General features: G+C 46.7%; 2 protein-coding genes across 2 annotated transcripts in view; one reads left to right on the top strand and one right to left on the bottom strand.

Moving 5' to 3' along the window:
* The window catches only part of LOC117520991 (centrosome and spindle pole-associated protein 1-like), a 143,046-nt gene that overhangs the window by 82,529 nt on the left and 42,867 nt on the right, over positions 1-17,650 (bottom strand). The gene's annotated exons all lie outside the window — the stretch shown is intronic.
* LOC117520992 lies at positions 2,969-16,079 on the top strand. Its single transcript, XM_034182327.1, has 2 exons — positions 2,969-3,571; positions 13,671-16,079. The coding sequence occupies exons 1-2, from the start codon at positions 3,345-3,347 to the stop codon at positions 14,434-14,436; spliced, it is 993 nt and encodes a 330-aa protein (XP_034038218.1). The 5' UTR covers positions 2,969-3,344; the 3' UTR covers positions 14,437-16,079.

Below are 17,650 nucleotides of genomic sequence, written 5' to 3'. Positions count from 1 at the left end.
TAAGGTGACATTAGTGCAGGGATTTGTAAACGAGTTGTTACTGCACATGATTTGTGGAAATATTATTGCATGTGGTTATTTCACAGTGTTATTGTACAGCCTGACAGCAGCAGGGAGGAACGACCTGTGGTATCGTTCCTTCTTGCACTGAGGGTGCCTCAGTCTGTCACTGAAGGAGCTGGTCAGCTCCACTACAGTCCAGTGCAGAGGGTGAGAGGAGTTGTCCATGATGGATTTGAACTTGGTTAACACCCTCCTCTCAGCCACTTCCTCCAGAGAGTCCAGAGGACAGCCCAGGACAGAGCTGGACTTCCTGACCAGCTTGTTCAGTCTCTTTTTCTCCCGCTCTGTGCTGCCCAGGGCCCAACAGACGTCAGTATAGAGGAGAGCAGAGGCTACAACAGAGTCATAGAAGGTCTTAAGCAGAGGCCTGGTCACTCCAAAGGATCTCAGTCTCCTCAGGAGGTGGAGGCAACTCTGACCTTTTTTTGTACAGGGCGTTGGTGTTGTGAGTCCAGTCCAGTTTGCTGTTGAGGTGAACACCCAGGTATTTGAGACTGTCCACAGTCTTTATGTTCTCCCCCTGGATGTTCACCGGTGGGTGAGGTGGTGGTTTCCTCCTGACGTCGATCACCATCTCCTTCGTCTTACTGGTGTTGAGACACAAGTGGCTGCGCTCACACCAGTCCACGAAGTCTGTGATGACTGACCGGTACTCCAGCTTGTTCCCCTCGGACACGCGACCCACAATGGCGGAGTCATCAGAGAACTTCTGGAGATGGCAGCTGTCTGTGTTGTAGGTGAAGTCCGAGGTGTAGAGGGTGAAGAAGAAAGGCGAGAGGACGGTGCCCTGGGGGGACCTGGTGCTGCACCTTACCACCTCAGACTGACAGCCGCGCAGTCGCACGTACTGTGGGCGATCAGTGAGGTAGTTGATGGTCCAGGCGGCAAGGTGGCGAGGTGTCCATCCACACCTGCGTCCTCCAGCTTCTCCCGCAGCAGCGCTGGTCTGATGGTGTTGAAAGCGCTGGAGAAATCAAAGAACATGACTCTCACAGCGCTCCGCCGGTCTCCAGGTGGGTTAGCACTCGCTGCAGCAGGTAGATGACAGCATCATCTACCCCAATGTTGGGTCTGTAGGCGAACTGTAGTTGGTACAGGGTGTCGCTCACCACGGTGCGGAGGTGAGACAGGATGAGCCATTCCATGGTCTTCATGAGGTGGGAGGTCAGGGCAACTGGTCTGTAGTGGGCTGGTTCCTTGGTGTGTGGTGTTTTGGGAACCGGGACCACACAGGAGGTCTTCCACAGGGTGGGGACCACCCCTAGGCTGAGGCTCATGTTGAAGATGTGGCTGAGGACCTCACAGAGCTCATCTGCACAGGTCCTCAGCAGCCATCAGGTCCTGTTGCTTTCCTCTGCTTCAGCCACAGGAGCTGGCCTCTCTCCTCGGTTGGAGTTACCGTGAGGGGGGAGGGGGATGGGGAAGCTGGGGTGTGAGATGAGGTGGGCTGGTGCTGAATACAGTCGCGGGAAAGGAGGGACGAGGTCCAGGGTGCAGTGGAGGTGACCAGGGGGTGGAAGGTGGGGAGTCAGAGGGACTGGAGGGCTGGCTGCTGGAGACATGTGGAGGGCCGGCAGCAGGCAGGGGGGCAGGAGTGGAGGAGCCAAAATGGTTAAAGTAGCTGTAGCTATTTAGCTCCTTTGTGAACCGAGGATCCCCATCTGCAGTCCTGCTAGCACTCTGCCCAAATCCGAAGGCGGTCTTGAGGCATCTCCACACATCTCTGACGTTGTTCCGGGCCAGCTGCTCATCCATCTTCCCTCCATACACCTTCTTGGCTGCCCGGATCTTCTACTGGAGCTCCTGTTGGACTCTACACTGCTCCTCTCTGTCTCCGGAGTTGAAGGCCCTCTTCTTCTGGTTCATCAGGACCTTCAGCTTGGGGGTCACTCAGGGGTGGTTGTTGGGAAAGCACCATACCCTCCGGGTGGATAAGGAAAATTGGGTTTTTCCTCACCAAAATGGATGGTGCACTCACCGCAGTTTACTGTCTGGAATAGCCCCAGATTGCATTTCAGAGCTTCTAGATGTAGCGGAACGCTGTGATCAAACAACCACCATCTTCAGCTTGCATCAAGATGGGGCCCTTGAACTCCTTTAAACAAAGATAAGCTCCATACAGCAAGGCCTGGTATATCTCCAGGTGTCAAAGAAGAGACTTCTAAGCCCGGCACGGCTTGGATATATCAACAAACCCCCAACACTTTAAGGATTTAAGATCACCAAGAAAGCATTCCACAAGGAGCCGTGAATGCTTATCAGCACTCCAGACCAGATGTGACTCAACTCCCCTCTCACATAAAAAGGCCTTCACAGAAAGACACCTTCCTCAACAAAAAGTCCTGAAAAGAGGTTTTCCACACTAAACCCAAAAGAAAACAGCTCACTGAAAGATTATCCTCAATGGGACAATCATTACAAAGGTTTTGTGGTTGAAGTCGACCCAAAATTACTAATTTTACATCACAATTAGATAAATGCCATTTTAACCATGGAACAAGAGCGACCCCTGTGGGACGATTTGGGAAGGGCAGGTTATGGACATCCTGCAAACCTCAAACATTCTAACGACATTTTAAAGAAAGTAAATTTCACTGTATTGTAACAAAAGAACAGACAAAAGAAGAAAAGGAAACATGTCACTCTTTTCTGTTTATGCATGAAAGTGTTATATTTGATGTGTCATAACTCCGCTCATTGGGAAATGTTTACTTAATATGTTCTCTTTTTTATATATATATATATATATATATATATATATATATATATATATAAACTAGACAAAGGAACTCCAGAAACTACATTATCCAGAGTCCTTGGGGGTGGAGCTTATTAACCCTTTAAAAGAGCTCGCGCCCAGGAACTCGCTCTCTTTTTCTCCGGCTCTTTTCTCTTTTCACTTTTGCTCCTTTCACTTCATCTTTTTCCTTTGGGTTTAAGGACGCGCCTCACCGTCCAGATTTTATGACCCTTTGTCTGAAGCCACGTGCTACTTAAGACTAATTCTTGTTTGGCGTACCGACAAGAATTTACTTTATTTTTCCGACAGATAACTATTGCAACCTTTGACAAGTTAAACGCGCTGGGTGCAGTTAACTTCCTTTTTTTGAATTTTCAAATTAAGACCCTTTTTCTTCTTAAAAATCTTTACGAACCTTTTCTTCCAAAGTCAACTCTTTTTGCATTGAATTCTGATTCGACCAAGGTTCCAAAAGACGACGACAAAAGACGAATTTTTGATAGAGAATAAAGACGCTCAAACTTTTATTCTGACGAGCCATATGCCAGAGCGCTGCAGAAGAAAAACATCCAGGTCAGCTAAGACGTCCCAAAGCGACTTGAACTTCCACCGCGAAATCACAGCAATAACAGGATGCATCCCCGCCACTGACGAGACCGAGCGGGTTGGACCGGCAGAGCCTTTGTCAATGTCCCTGACGAATCTGTGTGACAAAGCGTCGACTGAACCAGATGATTCCAGCATCGGACCTCACGAAGACGGCGCAAAGTAAGACCGGGCTATGTTGTCAGATAAACAGAGTGGCTTTATTTAATTCTATTCAAAATCATTAACTCTCTCTCTGGTTAACAAATACCAAAGTAAACTACCTACCAAACGATCAGAACAATGTATAATCATTGCTAATTGAATGTCGTAATAATTAAATTGCTCACTGTGATATGTCCTGTTATTTAACTCCTGCCAGGGTTAAATAAATATCTTAAACTTGTGAGGTTGTCTGTGATTTTTGTATGGTTTTACAGAGGGTGTCGAATCTGACCTGCGGAGCTTACTCCTTTAAAAACTTGAGACTGATTAATTAATGAATAATAAGGACCTATCCTTTGAAATAGGTGGTGCCCCTGAGGTAAAATATCCACAAGTGATAATTTTCCATATTCCAAAACATTATTATATTCATCCTGTAGCCCTTCCTTCTCTACAGTATATTGGTGCCCCGTGTGAGGCGCACTTATCAGGTCTGAACCTCTGTGAGTCATACAGAAAATACAGTCAATTAAGTTGGAAGCGTATAGAGCAACTTAATCTCTCTTTACTCAACTGTGTGCGTGTGCATGTGAGAGAAAAGAGAAACAAAGAAAGCGCTGTGTTATTTCCACATGAGAAATTCATGTTTAATGTGAGGCCTCGGTGACAGTTAAATTCTGCGAGTTTCCAGATTTAAACTGGTCACCCGGATACATATTGCAAAACTGCGAGATTCCAATTATTGTAATCACTGTATTCGTGACTCCAAGGGACTAGTTAAATTAGCTACTTAACCAGTCACAAAACTTGCGAGTCATTCAGCATGTTGTGCTCTGATTGTCCAGCCACGGGTTTGCCTGAGCTGAGATTCTGATGTTGCACTGAGCCTGTAATCCAGAAGGATTGCCAGTGGTTGCTTCCCTGATTCAAGAGACGTCCTGATCAAAAGCTTGTTTGAGAGAAAAGGGAGGGGGACCACCGTGTCCACCATCTTGTGTTTTAAAAGTGCTGTGCTGTTCCAAAGGACCGCCGAGTCCGCCATTTTGTGAAGAAAAACAAGCACGTTTTTAAGAATTTATTGTTGTTGAGTGGAAAAGTTTGAAGAGGAGGCGTTGCCTGCTTCAAACCCCCTCTGTGTGCGAAACACGTCACAACGCGCCGACGTTACGACGTCATCAACAGCTTGACGCACTGCCGTCAAACTGTGCTACGTCAAACGCACGACGTAAACAATCGCCATCTTAGTACGCCAGCTCCGAACGGCTTAGCGGCCCACGAGCGGTGTTGAAAATCATAAGCATTACTTGGTGAACCAAGCTGCTTCTAACGGTCACTAACTGCACAAAACCTGCATGTTAATCAGTCCGTATAATTTCGTTCAATCGATTTCCGCTGTCGGCGCGATGCGCGACAGTACGGGCCTGCTAACAGAGCGCTAATACGCACTAGCTTCTACAGCCATGCTAACGGCCCCTTAACTCGGATTGAACACTCATCAGCCATCGGAAAGCCGGAGACAATAGCGTGCTAACAGGCCATTAGCCGCTCTCAAACGCCGAGGCTCCGATCATTGAATTAACCCAGGTGTTAACCACCGCAGCTAAGCGCCTGACCAGTTAGCCTAGCTTCCGCTAACAACATAACAGCATGCTACAGTAACCGGATAGTCCGCCGACTGCTGGTAACTAGCCTGTACTGCATGTAAATAACTTCCAGCGACTTTTTAACTTTTTCCTACCACTTAAAAGAATAACTACTATTAACTGAAACATTTATTATCAAGTCTTATCTTGCATAATAATTTTTTTTAAACTCTGATGTCGCTTTTCCAATTCTAATTGAAAAAATTAATCTTTTATTCTACTGTCTGGATACTAACCAAGTGTACACACCTATATTTTTAAATCTTGTTTTCACAACTAACTAATGAACTTCACAGTTTCAATCCTACTTAATTAGGATTAATCAGGAGATCATTTAATAACAAAGAAAAAATTTTTTTTTATTGTTTATAACTCTCCCACCTCATTAAAAGAACACCACCTTCAGGAGTGATTTCTTTTTAAAGCGAAAGCGCTGAAGCTTTACCGAAGTGTAACCCATAGCAGTTCTAAACAGAGAACATTGGTGTTACATCACAATAACTAAAAGTAAAGTTCTACTTGTGTGTACATAACACAACAAATAACACTCCTCAATATTTTCCTTTTTGCATTCGTGTGAATTCTCCACTGCTGGTTTCACCTGCAGTTAACTCACTAATCCCTTTTACACTTCTGCAGCTGGATCATCTGTAAATATTTTTATCGCTCATCTTATTTTGTTAATTCTTTATCGTTTTGTTTCTGGTGGACGGCGTCTAACCATCATCCCAAAAAGCCAACATGGCCACACCCAGCGACAACAAACCAAGAACTTCTACCGACCTGGAAAGCCAAGGTTGTAGCGACTCAGGTGAGCTTTTAGAAGAGGTCTTATCCGACCTGACCGCCGAAATATTGCCTGGCTACTTGCACGACATGCAACAAGCCACGCGTGAAGGCATAGTTGCTGAAATGTCTGAACTCATCAGTCAGACATTAGCAGCAACTGTGGAAAAGAACCTGGCTACAGTGCTTGGCAAGCTAGCCATTGCCACAGCCCTGAAGCTCAAAAACGCTGAATCACTCATGGATAAATCAGTTCTTTCTATACAAAGGCAGAAAGAACAACATGCCGAATTGCGTGAGGAGAATAAACTCCTGAGACAGCAATTGGAAGAAAAACAACAGTCTTTGACCCTTGCTGAAGAAAAGTTGGAAGACCTACAGGCTTCCCCAAATCAGTCCGATGAATCAGATACCGCATCTGATTCTGGAACTAAAGACCAAACCTTACTCCTGAAAGAAACTCTTCAGGAACGTGACAATGAAATTAAGGAGTTACAGACTGAACTTAGCTCCACATAGAGAACAAGGAGAAGCTCATGATTTACTCCAACAGGTGTATGGTGAGCTTAAAACATTAAAGATTCATGCTGGAAAGCATGAAGACATTTTGGAGTCTGAAAAGCTGAAGACTCGCGAGGTGCTGAGACGTCTGACAGACACACAAAATCTTCTAGACGATACTCGAGAACAAAATGAGCGCCTCAATGCTGAAGTGCAATCATTAAAGCGTGAACGACAATTAAACTCCCAACCACTGGGAGACCGTGAACAAAAGGTCATGTGGAAAAGCGGAATGCAAACGTTCACCACCACAGACCGCAAGGAAGCGTGCCCTGAACCCCTGTCAGGACCCATGCCGTATCCTCAGGAGTCCCAATCTCCTTATCATAGGTATCGAGAGACACTGCTTCTCCTTCACCCTCAGATGCGGCCTATCACAGTCCTTAATGACAGAGAGCTGGACAAGATTGCACGGCTTATTAACCGTTTTGAGCCAACTCCAGGAGGCTCCCCTGACACGTGCATATTGAAACGACATACGCTATTACCTCAAGGATTTCACTCATGCTACCGGTGAACATTACATCTACCTCATCAAGCGGACTTCGAGCCGCGAGGTCAGCCGGTTCGTTGAGCGTCAACCCGCTGAGGTACGACAAGACTTTGCTAAACTTAGCTTAGCATTAGAAAAAGAATATTCGGATCACTCCGTTCGGAGAGGCCTAGCGGCCGCTGTGGCCATCAAACAAGGCAGGTGCGAACCGCACCAACAATATTACAACAGGCTTCTCTGTACCTATTTCGGCACCCGAAATGAACCAGGTATGGAAGAGGACCTTAATTTTAAAACCTTGTTCCATGAGAACCTCCACCCTAACACAAGTCATCATCTGGGAATCCTAGGAGATCCCAATGAGGCTCCCATACAGTACCTGCGTGACCTTGCTACGAAAGGTTTCGCTAAACAAATTAAGAGAGAGGGTAAATCTGAGGACAAAATGATCCTCAGCCTTGAAGCACCTAGGCCTACCCTCGAGCTTGAAGGCACCTCCGGGGGGTGATTTAAATCTCATGCTGGCTTTGCCACTACCTCCCCTCAACAGATGAAACCATCTGTCAAGAGCCGACCCAAGGACCGAGGTGGACCATGAGCAAAACCGCAGTGGTCCCCACAAAACCAAAGTGACTTCGGAACCAGAGAGGGCTCCGAAACTGCTGAAAATCGGGGAAATAAGTTCAAACCCAGACAGTGGGAGAAGCCCACCACATGGGAAGATCACCCCGATGACAGACGTGAATACCCAGGTGACCGATCCCAAGGATGGCAGGGTTCCAGAAACCCACATCAGGGACCACCTGGACACAATAATAAGAGCACTTGGAACCGAGACTCCCGAGAATGAGACCGGTCCAAGCCCTCAGATAAGTATGTGGACTCAAGCCTCCACCAAGAAATCCGGAAGATCATGAAAGGCCTCCTCCAGGAATTTGAGGACGAAAAGGCCAAAAAGAAAGCTAACGTGCTGTGTGTAACCGCATAGCTCCAACCACCCACCTGGTGTCTTCACAAACTCTGCCAGAGGCGTCTGAGGAAGACCTATACTGGAGTGTAGACAACGCGTTAGCGTCACCATCTCAGGATCCACATCCTGAGACACTGTACCTTTCAGATGTGGATCAAGAACCAGGAGACCGAGTCTGGTCCTCCCAGTGCCATCTTGGTAGTCCAGGTTGATCAGGACCAGAGATCATGCGCTGATCCAGTGTCCGTTATAACTGGACAACCACCCGTATGGAAATTCTTAGGCAACCTCTCTGAGAAGGGGATTGCAAAGAAATTATATTTGTCCCTAATCCTGGAAAACTCACTAAGACATGAAGCTCTTCTGGGCACCGCTGCCGATGTCACCTTGATGTCTACCTCACTGTTTAAACAACTGCAGGTAGCAGCACGGCAGGCCAACAGAAGCCTCAAACTATCGCCATGTTCATTGGAGATCCAGCCCTACACAAACAACCTGGCAACTTTGTCCTCAATGGCTCTGGTCAACATCACTGTTGGACCCATGAGCCTAGTACACCCCGTGTACATATCAGCACTCGACACCATTCCCTTCCTCATAGGGAAAGATTTTCTCAACCGATTTGAACCTCTCATCGATTTCAAATGGTTAAAACTGTGGGCACAGGTCCGTCACCCTCACCCGCCTGAGGTGACTCAACCGGCCAAGCCCCAACGTTATGCCATTGAGATCCAAAATGATGCAGAACCCCCACGCGACATGGTCACAGCGGACATTCCATCTGCTGTCAACCCGCGGAACGCTTCATGGCCCCCAGATGCACTGCTGGCCGAGAAGGACACGTTTCTCTGTAAGCTGTCAGAGGACACTAATGCGAATGAGTACTGCCCTCTGGTAGTCGATGGTCTCCATTTGGAAAACACACACACTGCTGACGTAGCTCTGGCTCTTTGGGCTGAAAGATCAGCTATTCTCATTGAGCAAATCCAATCCAGACATTTTATATGTGAAAAAATCTTTCCGTTTTCCAAAGGACCCTCTACCCCAGACCGTACTCAAGGCAACTGGAATCTGCACACTTAGAATGAGTTGGAACCGAAGAGAATTGAACCACTCATTCTTAGTCATACCAAACTTACCACACTCTGTCTATATAGGAGGTGACCTCCTTGTCCGATTGGAGGTGCAGGTTGACAGTCAATCAGGTCCTCTGGTCCTTAACCAGAGCGTGCGATGACCCCGTTTACTCCGATCTGGAGTATCTAAGGTCTGGACAATTGATCCCTGATGCATGTCAGGTAGTGAGTGATGGTCACATCACGATACCCGCCAACCTGAAAAATGCACTACTCCACCTCGTGATACGCCCAGGACAACGGCTCCGACACTTACAGGCAGTCTTCCAGCCATCCCCGCACTTCACCAAACTGGGACTATCTCTGGAAGCTACTCCACTTCTGAGTCTAGGAAGTCGGACAACTCGCTTGATGGTGCATAATGACACTGGCGAAGATATTCTGATTCCCAAAGCCACCCCACTGGGTTGGTTAATCAGCAATGAATTCCAGGACTTTGAGCTGAACATCCCAGTTCTTGGCCAAGTCCCTCCATCGCTTCTTCCCTGTTCACAACGGGGGGTTGCCTTTTCAAAACCCTCAGGAGTGATCGCTTTATTTCCAGCGAACATCTCCGAGGAAGACACTGTCAGCAGAATAGACCTTGATGATCCTGACCACATGGTCCTCCAGACCCTTACGGTCCTCACGTTCGACTCTAAAAACAAAACGAGTGCTGGAAATGACACTGAACCAATTCTGAACCTTAACCCAGGTTCTGATTCGGAATTTACATCTCAGATAGAACAAGTCGTAGCAGCAGCAGATGCCTTAAAGAATGATGAGGAACGAGGACGTCTAAGAGACCTACTCTATAAATACCGAGCGTCCTTTGCTACTGATTCGTTGGATTGTGGGCTAACCCACATCCACTCTGTGCACATTCCAACTCCTCCAAACGCACCACCCACGTTCGTGCAACAGTACAAAATTCCTCTGGCATGCTATGAACCTGTACAGGAAATCATAGATGACCTATTGGAAAAAGGGACCATAAGACCGTGCAACAGCACCTATTCAGCCCCTGTATGGCCGGTAATCAAACCAAATGGTAAGTGGAGACTTACCGTCGATTACCGCAAACTCAACCAACAGGTGTCGCTATCTCGATGGTCGATGACTCGGTTAGAGCAGTAACTTCCTAAAGTAAAAGACGCAAAATATTTTTCCATGCTTGATGTGGCCTCCGGGTTCTGGACAATCCCTGTCCATGAAGACGATCAACACAAACTGGCATTCACCTTCGCCAACCGCCAGTACACTTTCACCAGGTGTCCATTTGGCTATGCCAACTCACCTGCAGAATTTAACATCTTCTTGAACAAGGCGTGCCCCGATGCAAACGAGCGAGGCACCCTTATCTATGTTGACGATGTCCTAATGCGAAACCCAACATTAGACACACATTTGGACGAGATAGATCACATCCTGAGCCAACTCACGAAAGCTGGTGCAAAAATCTCACTTTCTAAGTGTCAATGGTGTCGGACCAAGGTCGACTATGTGGGCCTCCTTGTCGGACCAGACGGAGTGCAACCACAAGTTGGACGAGTCCAAGGCATCACCAACATCAAAACACCTACGAACATAACAGAACTGCGCAGCTTTCTGGGAGTGTGCAATTACTCCCGCCAGTTCATTGAAAACTATGCAGATTTGGCGAAACCATTGACAGACCTGCTCAAAAATGATACGCCGTTCCTATGGGGTGAACCCCAAGAACAGGCCATGCAGGCTCTGAAAGACAAACTCTGCTCAGCCCCATGCCTAGCATACCCTGATTGTAGCAAAGAATTCCACCTAGAGGTGGGATTCTCCAATCAATGCCTAAGTGCGGGACTGTACCAGATGTACGACAAAGATCGGCAAGTGGTCGCATACGCGAGCAAAACGCTACAACCGCTGGAACTTAAATTCAGTGACTGTGAAAAAGCCCTACTAGCAACAGTCTGGGCTGTGAAGCATTTCGCCAACTACCTGGGCGGACAAAAAGTCATTGTAGAAACCAATCATCAACCAGTGACATTCCTTAACAGTCAAAGACTGCGAGAAGGTGTAGTAACCAACTCACAAGTTGCCTTGTGGTTGATGGCACTGCAAAGCTTTGACATGGAGGTGCGGTACGCACAAAACCGCAAAACTCCCCTAGGCACAGGGTTAGCTGCTTGCCAGCGCTGCACCGATGACACACCGGCTGCAAACCCGTTTAACAAAGACGTGTCACCACCCGACTCCACTAATCACCACTACTTCGACCACAATGCCTGCCAAGGCATAATCACTGCGTACGTGGACGGCTGCTCATTTCACCATGAAACAGTCGCCCGGGCAGGAGTGGGGGTCGCGTGGATTGACAACACACCACATGAGCCACAAAAATTCCAGCTGGGACCACAGTCCTCTCAGTATGCCGAAATTGCAGGCATACTCATAACATGCCAGTTAGCTGTGGCGCAAAATGTCAAAACATTTGTGCTATGCACAGATTCGAACTATGCACGCCTTACCTTCTTGTGCCATCTACCCTGCTGGAAACGCAATGGTTTCATGACCTCCAACAAGAAATTGGTCAAACACAAAGAGCTGTTTGCGGCTTGTGATCACCTCATAACCACGCACGACCTCCAGATACACTGGAAAAAAGTCAGAGGTCACTCCCGCACACCAGGCCAAGACAAAGAATTTAATGACTTGGCTGACACACTAGCCAAGCAAGGTGCTCTGGACGGCACGCCATGGGCATTCAATGAGGCACTTCTGACCCACCCACCCACCCATGCTGTATCAGTGGTGACTCGTGCCAGGACTGTTGCTGCAGTCCCTGTCACAGCCCCTGTCCCCACAACAGCCTCGGTCACTCCAGCTTTCTCCGACTCCGACCTGGCTTCACTCCAGGCTCTGGATCCGGCCATAAACAAAATGGTGTTACACCTCACTGATCCTCAGGTTCACCCACTCACCGAGGTTGATTTTGCTTCCGTCCCTGACTTAAAACAGCTGTACCATGCCCGAGATAACCTACAAATGCTCCGTGGCAACTTGCTCTATGCTTCCGATGATCTCTCTTCACCTGCGTTAGTGGTTCCTCGCAACCACCGGGGGGTGATGTTGATGCACGGACACGATTCAGCATGCGCAGGTCACAGAAGAACGAAAGCAACATACAATGCGATACGACAGGTGGCATATTGGCCAAAAATGCAGAAGGATGTAAGCGATTACATCAAAGGCTGCTTGGTCTGTTGCCAATTCCAACCTGTGAACCCGATTCACAGAGCTCCCTTACAAAAAAGAGGTATTTCCTTCCCTTGGTGAGATCTACAAATCGACTGGGTAGGACCCCTCACGAAGTCTGCAAGAGGAAACAAATATTTCCTCACTGTCACATGTGACTTCACTAAATGGTTGGAATGTCTACCGGCTCCAAACGATACAGCCTTGACGACAGCCTATTTGTTGATGAATCACATCTTCTCACGATTTGGACTACCTATCCGCATAAACTCGGATAGAGGCACCCACTTCACCAGTGAAGTCATATAACAGCTCTGGCAAGTGCTGGGGGTAAAGGCGAACTTCCACATCAGCCACCACCCTCAGTCGTCAGGACAGGTGGAAAGGGCCAACCGAACTGTGGTGACCATCCTGCGCAAATATGTGGCAGACAACCACAGAGACTGGGATGTGAAACTTCCCCAGGTCCTCATGGCCATCCGGGCGACCCCTCACGAATTGACAGGGGTTCTCCCCTTTTCAAATGATGACAGGCCGTCAAATGACGCTCCCCCTCCACCTGCTGTATCAGCCAGGTGAGGCAAACATTGCGACAGCGTATACGGCTCAACAATACATGACTGACCTGACTGAACATCTGAAAGCGACCTTCTCCTTTGCTCAGAAACACTTGAACAAAAGCACAGAAGGCCGAAAAGCCTACTATGACCAGAAGACGTCCCACCAATAAGATACAAGTGGGGGACAAGGTGTGGTACTACTCATTCGGGCAACCCAGCCAGAAAACAACCAGGTTAACTCGGAAGTTGCTACCCCGTTGGACCGGACCGTATTTGCGGACTGACAAACTTTAAGCCGTCGTATACCAAATTAAGGTCAGCAAGGGTCAAAGAGAACCAGTTTTCAAGTGGGTACACCGCAACCAAATTAAGCCTCACAAAAACCCCATGGGACTCGCCGGGACGTCACCGATAGAACTTAAAACAACTCAGTAGGTCGAGAGGACGCAAAGAAGGAATATGGACACCTGCTGCGTCCCAAACAATCGAATCACACCAATCGAGACAAATTAAGAAAATCACTTTAACTTCCAACAGGACAAATAAAACAACTCGGGTGATCTCACCAACACCACCGTAGTGGGGGTGAACCACCACGTGAATTCTGTCCTTAACATCAAAAAGAAAAAGAGGTGACAGCCTAACACTATTTAAGAATCAGTCAGCTTAAACTCTGTGCTATAAGCCAGAAAAGCAAAAGAAAATCTCTGACCACTTTAAGACAAATTTCTAACCATGCTTGTTGTGTTTGCCAGGATGACCTGGTTCATGACCCTGCTGCTCTTCAGCACAACCGTCGCCAACAGCTCCCCAGACGTGGTTGAATTTGGACCAGAATCGGGCATCGTCCTGAAGGACCAGCCTGGCTTATTGATAACAAACTGCCGCCTGCACACACAGAGGGTGTTCGTCAGGCTCGACCCCACAGAAGTGTACAGGGCCAACTTCGCCAGCAGTACAGTGAACCTGGTCTCCTGGGCAGGTAGCCGGTGGACCAAGTCTGTCCTGAAGCACGCTGAGGCAGACATAGTCAACACGCTATGCCAGATGGAGAAGTTCACAGTAACACAGGCAGAACTGAGTGGACTCAACAAAAGAGAGAAGAGGTTCATTGGAGGTCTGCTAAAGGCAGCCTCAGCTGTAGGATCCCTCTTCAGTTTTGGCTTATCAGCAGTTAACACTGTCACACTATCAACGGTAAAGAGACACGTTAGCGAGCTCCAAGAGAGAGAAGGTCTTGAGACCATCGGACAAACTGTACGAGACACCGTGGTAATCCTTAGCACCCATACCAACGTGCTCAAAAAGACCGTAAGCATAATTGACCAGCTAACGTCAGTGTTGCAGGAAGACTATGCACACACACAGATGTTGAATATGCTCATGGCAGACATGACCAGGGATGTTGAATTTTCCATTGACAGCCTCGCCGTCGGTAGGATTAGACCTTACATTGTCCCTTTAACCCTGGTCCACCAAATTCTCGAGTCCGCAACTCATAGTCTAGTCACGCCGTTATAAGCTCACCTCGCGTACGCATTGGGAAGCTCAATCCCAAACTATGTAGACCCGGAGGATCTTGAAATGGCGTTTCTAATTAACTTACTGATTGTCACTACAGAAAACATTTACAGGCTCAAAAGTGTCGTGAACGTAGGTCTCTGGCAAGGAGACAATCACCTTAAGATCCACACACCACCCGTAGTGGCTTTTAACGACGCTAACCCTGAGCTATACTTAGTGCCAAATCTCAAAATGTGCACTGTCACGAAGGACATTCATTATTTGTGTCCCAGCAAACCATTCATCCGAGATGACACTGCCGGCATCTGCGGTCTCAAAACACTGGGACAAATCGTTGTCAAACGACCATCACGCCGTTCCGCCAAGTCACGGACACTCAGGTAGAAATAGCAGGATAACGCTGGTTGGTCAACACCCCCGAAAAATCAGCCCTACTAGTGTACAACCGTCATGACACTTCGACTCGCATCGAACTTCCGGGTCATGGTACCCGAAAACGCCCTGCTCCATATTGGTGAGGTATCTCTCTATTATCACCTGCATCCTGACCAATACGAAGGAGCCATCGAAGTGTCCGACTTTTACAATCAAACCGTTATCGAAATAGACCAACAGACTCTGGAGAAAATCCAGTATGAGGGTTCGCAAGTCATTGACGTGGCCCCAATAGAAGCGGAATGTTGGAACCTCGCTGATTTATATATATATAAACTAGACAAAGGAACTCCAGAAACTACATTACCCAGAGTCCTTGGGGGTGGAGCTTATTAACCCTTTAAAAGAGCTCGCGCCCGGGAACTCGCTGTCTTTTTCTCCGGCTCTTTTCTCTTTTCACTTTTGCTCCTTTCACTTTATCTTTTTCCTTTGGGTTTAAGGACGCGCCTCGCCGTCCAGATTTTATGACCCTTTGTCTGAAGCCACGTGCTACTTAAGACTAATTCTTGTTTGGCGTACCGACAAGAATTTATTTTTCCGACAGATAACTTTTGCAACCTTTGTCAAGTTAAACGCACTGGGTGCAGTTAACTTCCTTTTTTTGAATTTTCAAATTAAGACCCTTTTTCTTCTTAAAAATCTAAATTCCTTTACAAACCTTTTCTTCCAAAGTCAACTCTTTTTGCATTGAATTCTGATTCAACCAAGCTTCTAAAAGATGACGACGAAAGACGAATTTTTGATTTTTGATAGAGAATAAAGACGCTCACACTTTTATTCTGACGAGCCATACGCCAGAGCGCTGCAGAAGAAAAAAATCCAGGTCAGCGACTTGAACTGCCACCGTGAAATCACAGCAATAACAGGATTCATCCCCGCCACTGACGAGACCGAGCGGGTCGGACCGGCAGAGCCTTTGTCAAGGTCCCTGACGAAGCTGTGTGGTGGACAAACCGTCGACTGAACCAGACGATTCCAGCATCGGACCTCAAGAAGATGGCGCAAAGTAAGACCGGGCTATGTTGTCAGATAAACAGAGTGGCTTTAACTCTATTCAAAATCATTAACTCTCTCTCTGGTTAACAAATACCAAAGTAAACTACCTGTTACATTAGGACGAATTTTACTCCAAAACCCCCGCTACGAAACCAAACGAACAGAACATTGTATAATCATTGCTAATTGAATGTCGTCATAATTAAATTGCTCACTGTGATATGTCCTGTTATTTAACTCCTGCCAGGGTTAAATAAATATCAAACTTGTGAAGTTGTCTGTGAATTTTGTATGGTTTTACAGAGGGTGTCGGATCTGACCTGCGGAGCTTACTCCTTTAAAAACTTGAGACTGATTAAAAACTGAGACTGATTAATTAACGAATAATAAGGACCTATCCTTTGAAATAGGTGGTGCCCCTGAGGTAAAATTATCCACAAGTGATAATTTTCCATATTCCAAAACATTATTATATTCATTCTGTAGCCCTTCCTTCTCTACATAGAATTCAAATATTTTCATGCGAGTTGTGTTGGGAGGTAATTTTGGGTTTCAGCTTTTTTTTGTTTTTCACCACTTTCATCCCTGAGTCACTGCTGTGCAGATTAAAGTCAGTAACTGGGACTCCTGTCTTGTTGCGAGAAAGAAACAAGAATCTTCCTCCGTTCTGTTCACACAGCTCCACACACTGCACGGCTCTCTGCCGAGTCAAGTTAGAACAATAGATTCCAGTCGGAATTAATAAATTCAAAGCGAAATGCCGTTTAAATCAAATGACACCTCTTTCCAAACGTAATACAAACAAACTGGAATCAATCAAAACGTTTTTTCCTCCAAAAATGAGATGTCCTGCGCTGACATGCAACAGCCGGCTGAGTTCAGCTCAGAGGTGTAGAGAGACATTCACGCCAAAATGTCTGAAAAGAAATGCTTTTGACAGAAACTACAAATTTTATTTATTTTTATTTATGTCCAGACATCAAGGATTCAGTGACCAATTTAAAATGTTGTTAACATAGAAAACCTGTAAAGCCTACTTTTAGTTCACAGAAAATTCACAAGAGGTATCGATAAGGGAACTGATAAAGAATCGGATCGATAAGCAGAATTGATAATGGCATCGATATCAATAAAATCTTATCAATACCCATCCCTAATGCTCACTGAGGGCTGCTTTGTACTGAAAGGTTTGAATTCAGTAGGACTGGAAGAGTTTAGAGAGATCTCCCTATTGGACATAGAAGGGAAGTTATTCTGGTCCATAGTTGCTAAAACGCTAACAACATACTTACTCAGCAATGAGTACATTGACCCCCGTGTCCAAAAAGGAGGAGTTCCAGGGTACTCTGCATGTCTGAAGCATACAGCAGTAATCAACCAAATCATCAAGGAGGCAAAGAGGAACAACAGCACACTCTCAGTAGCTTGGCTACATTTAGCAAAAGCCTATCCAAGTGTATCTCACCAGCTGATCCAGAAAGCTTTAGAGCATTACGTAGTACCACCCGAGGTAGTGAAACTTGTGATGTTGCACATGTACACACTGAAGATGAGGTTCACTGTGGAAAACTATGCCATTAAGTCGCAAAGGCTAGAGAAGGGCATCATGGCAGGATGCACCATTTCGGTGGTCTTGTTTGTTGCTGCAATAAACCTGCTTCTTAAAGCTAGGGTAGGTAATTTTGTTCAGAAACAGTTTTTGTTATATTGGGTGAAATGATCCGTCTATCGTAAGAGTAGTCAATACATTATGTATTCAGAAAAAGGAATGAAAAAATCA

This window comes from Thalassophryne amazonica, chromosome 11, assembly GCF_902500255.1.
Source record: "Thalassophryne amazonica chromosome 11, fThaAma1.1, whole genome shotgun sequence".
Classification (NCBI taxonomy): domain Eukaryota; kingdom Metazoa; phylum Chordata; class Actinopteri; order Batrachoidiformes; family Batrachoididae; genus Thalassophryne; species Thalassophryne amazonica.
Note: the sequence above shows the minus strand (reverse complement) of the source record. Positions and strands in the feature narration are given on the sequence as shown.

Bases quoted from the DNA above. Each gene is read 5' to 3' on its own strand.
- LOC117520992 (XM_034182327.1), top strand. From the start codon at position 3,345: ATGCCAGAGCGCTGCAGAAGAAAAACATCCAGGTCAGCTAAGACGTCC. The intron at 3,572-13,670 runs GTAAGACCGGGC...TGTGTTTGCCAG, and splicing joins CCTCACGAAGACGGCGCAAA to GATGACCTGGTTCATGACCC.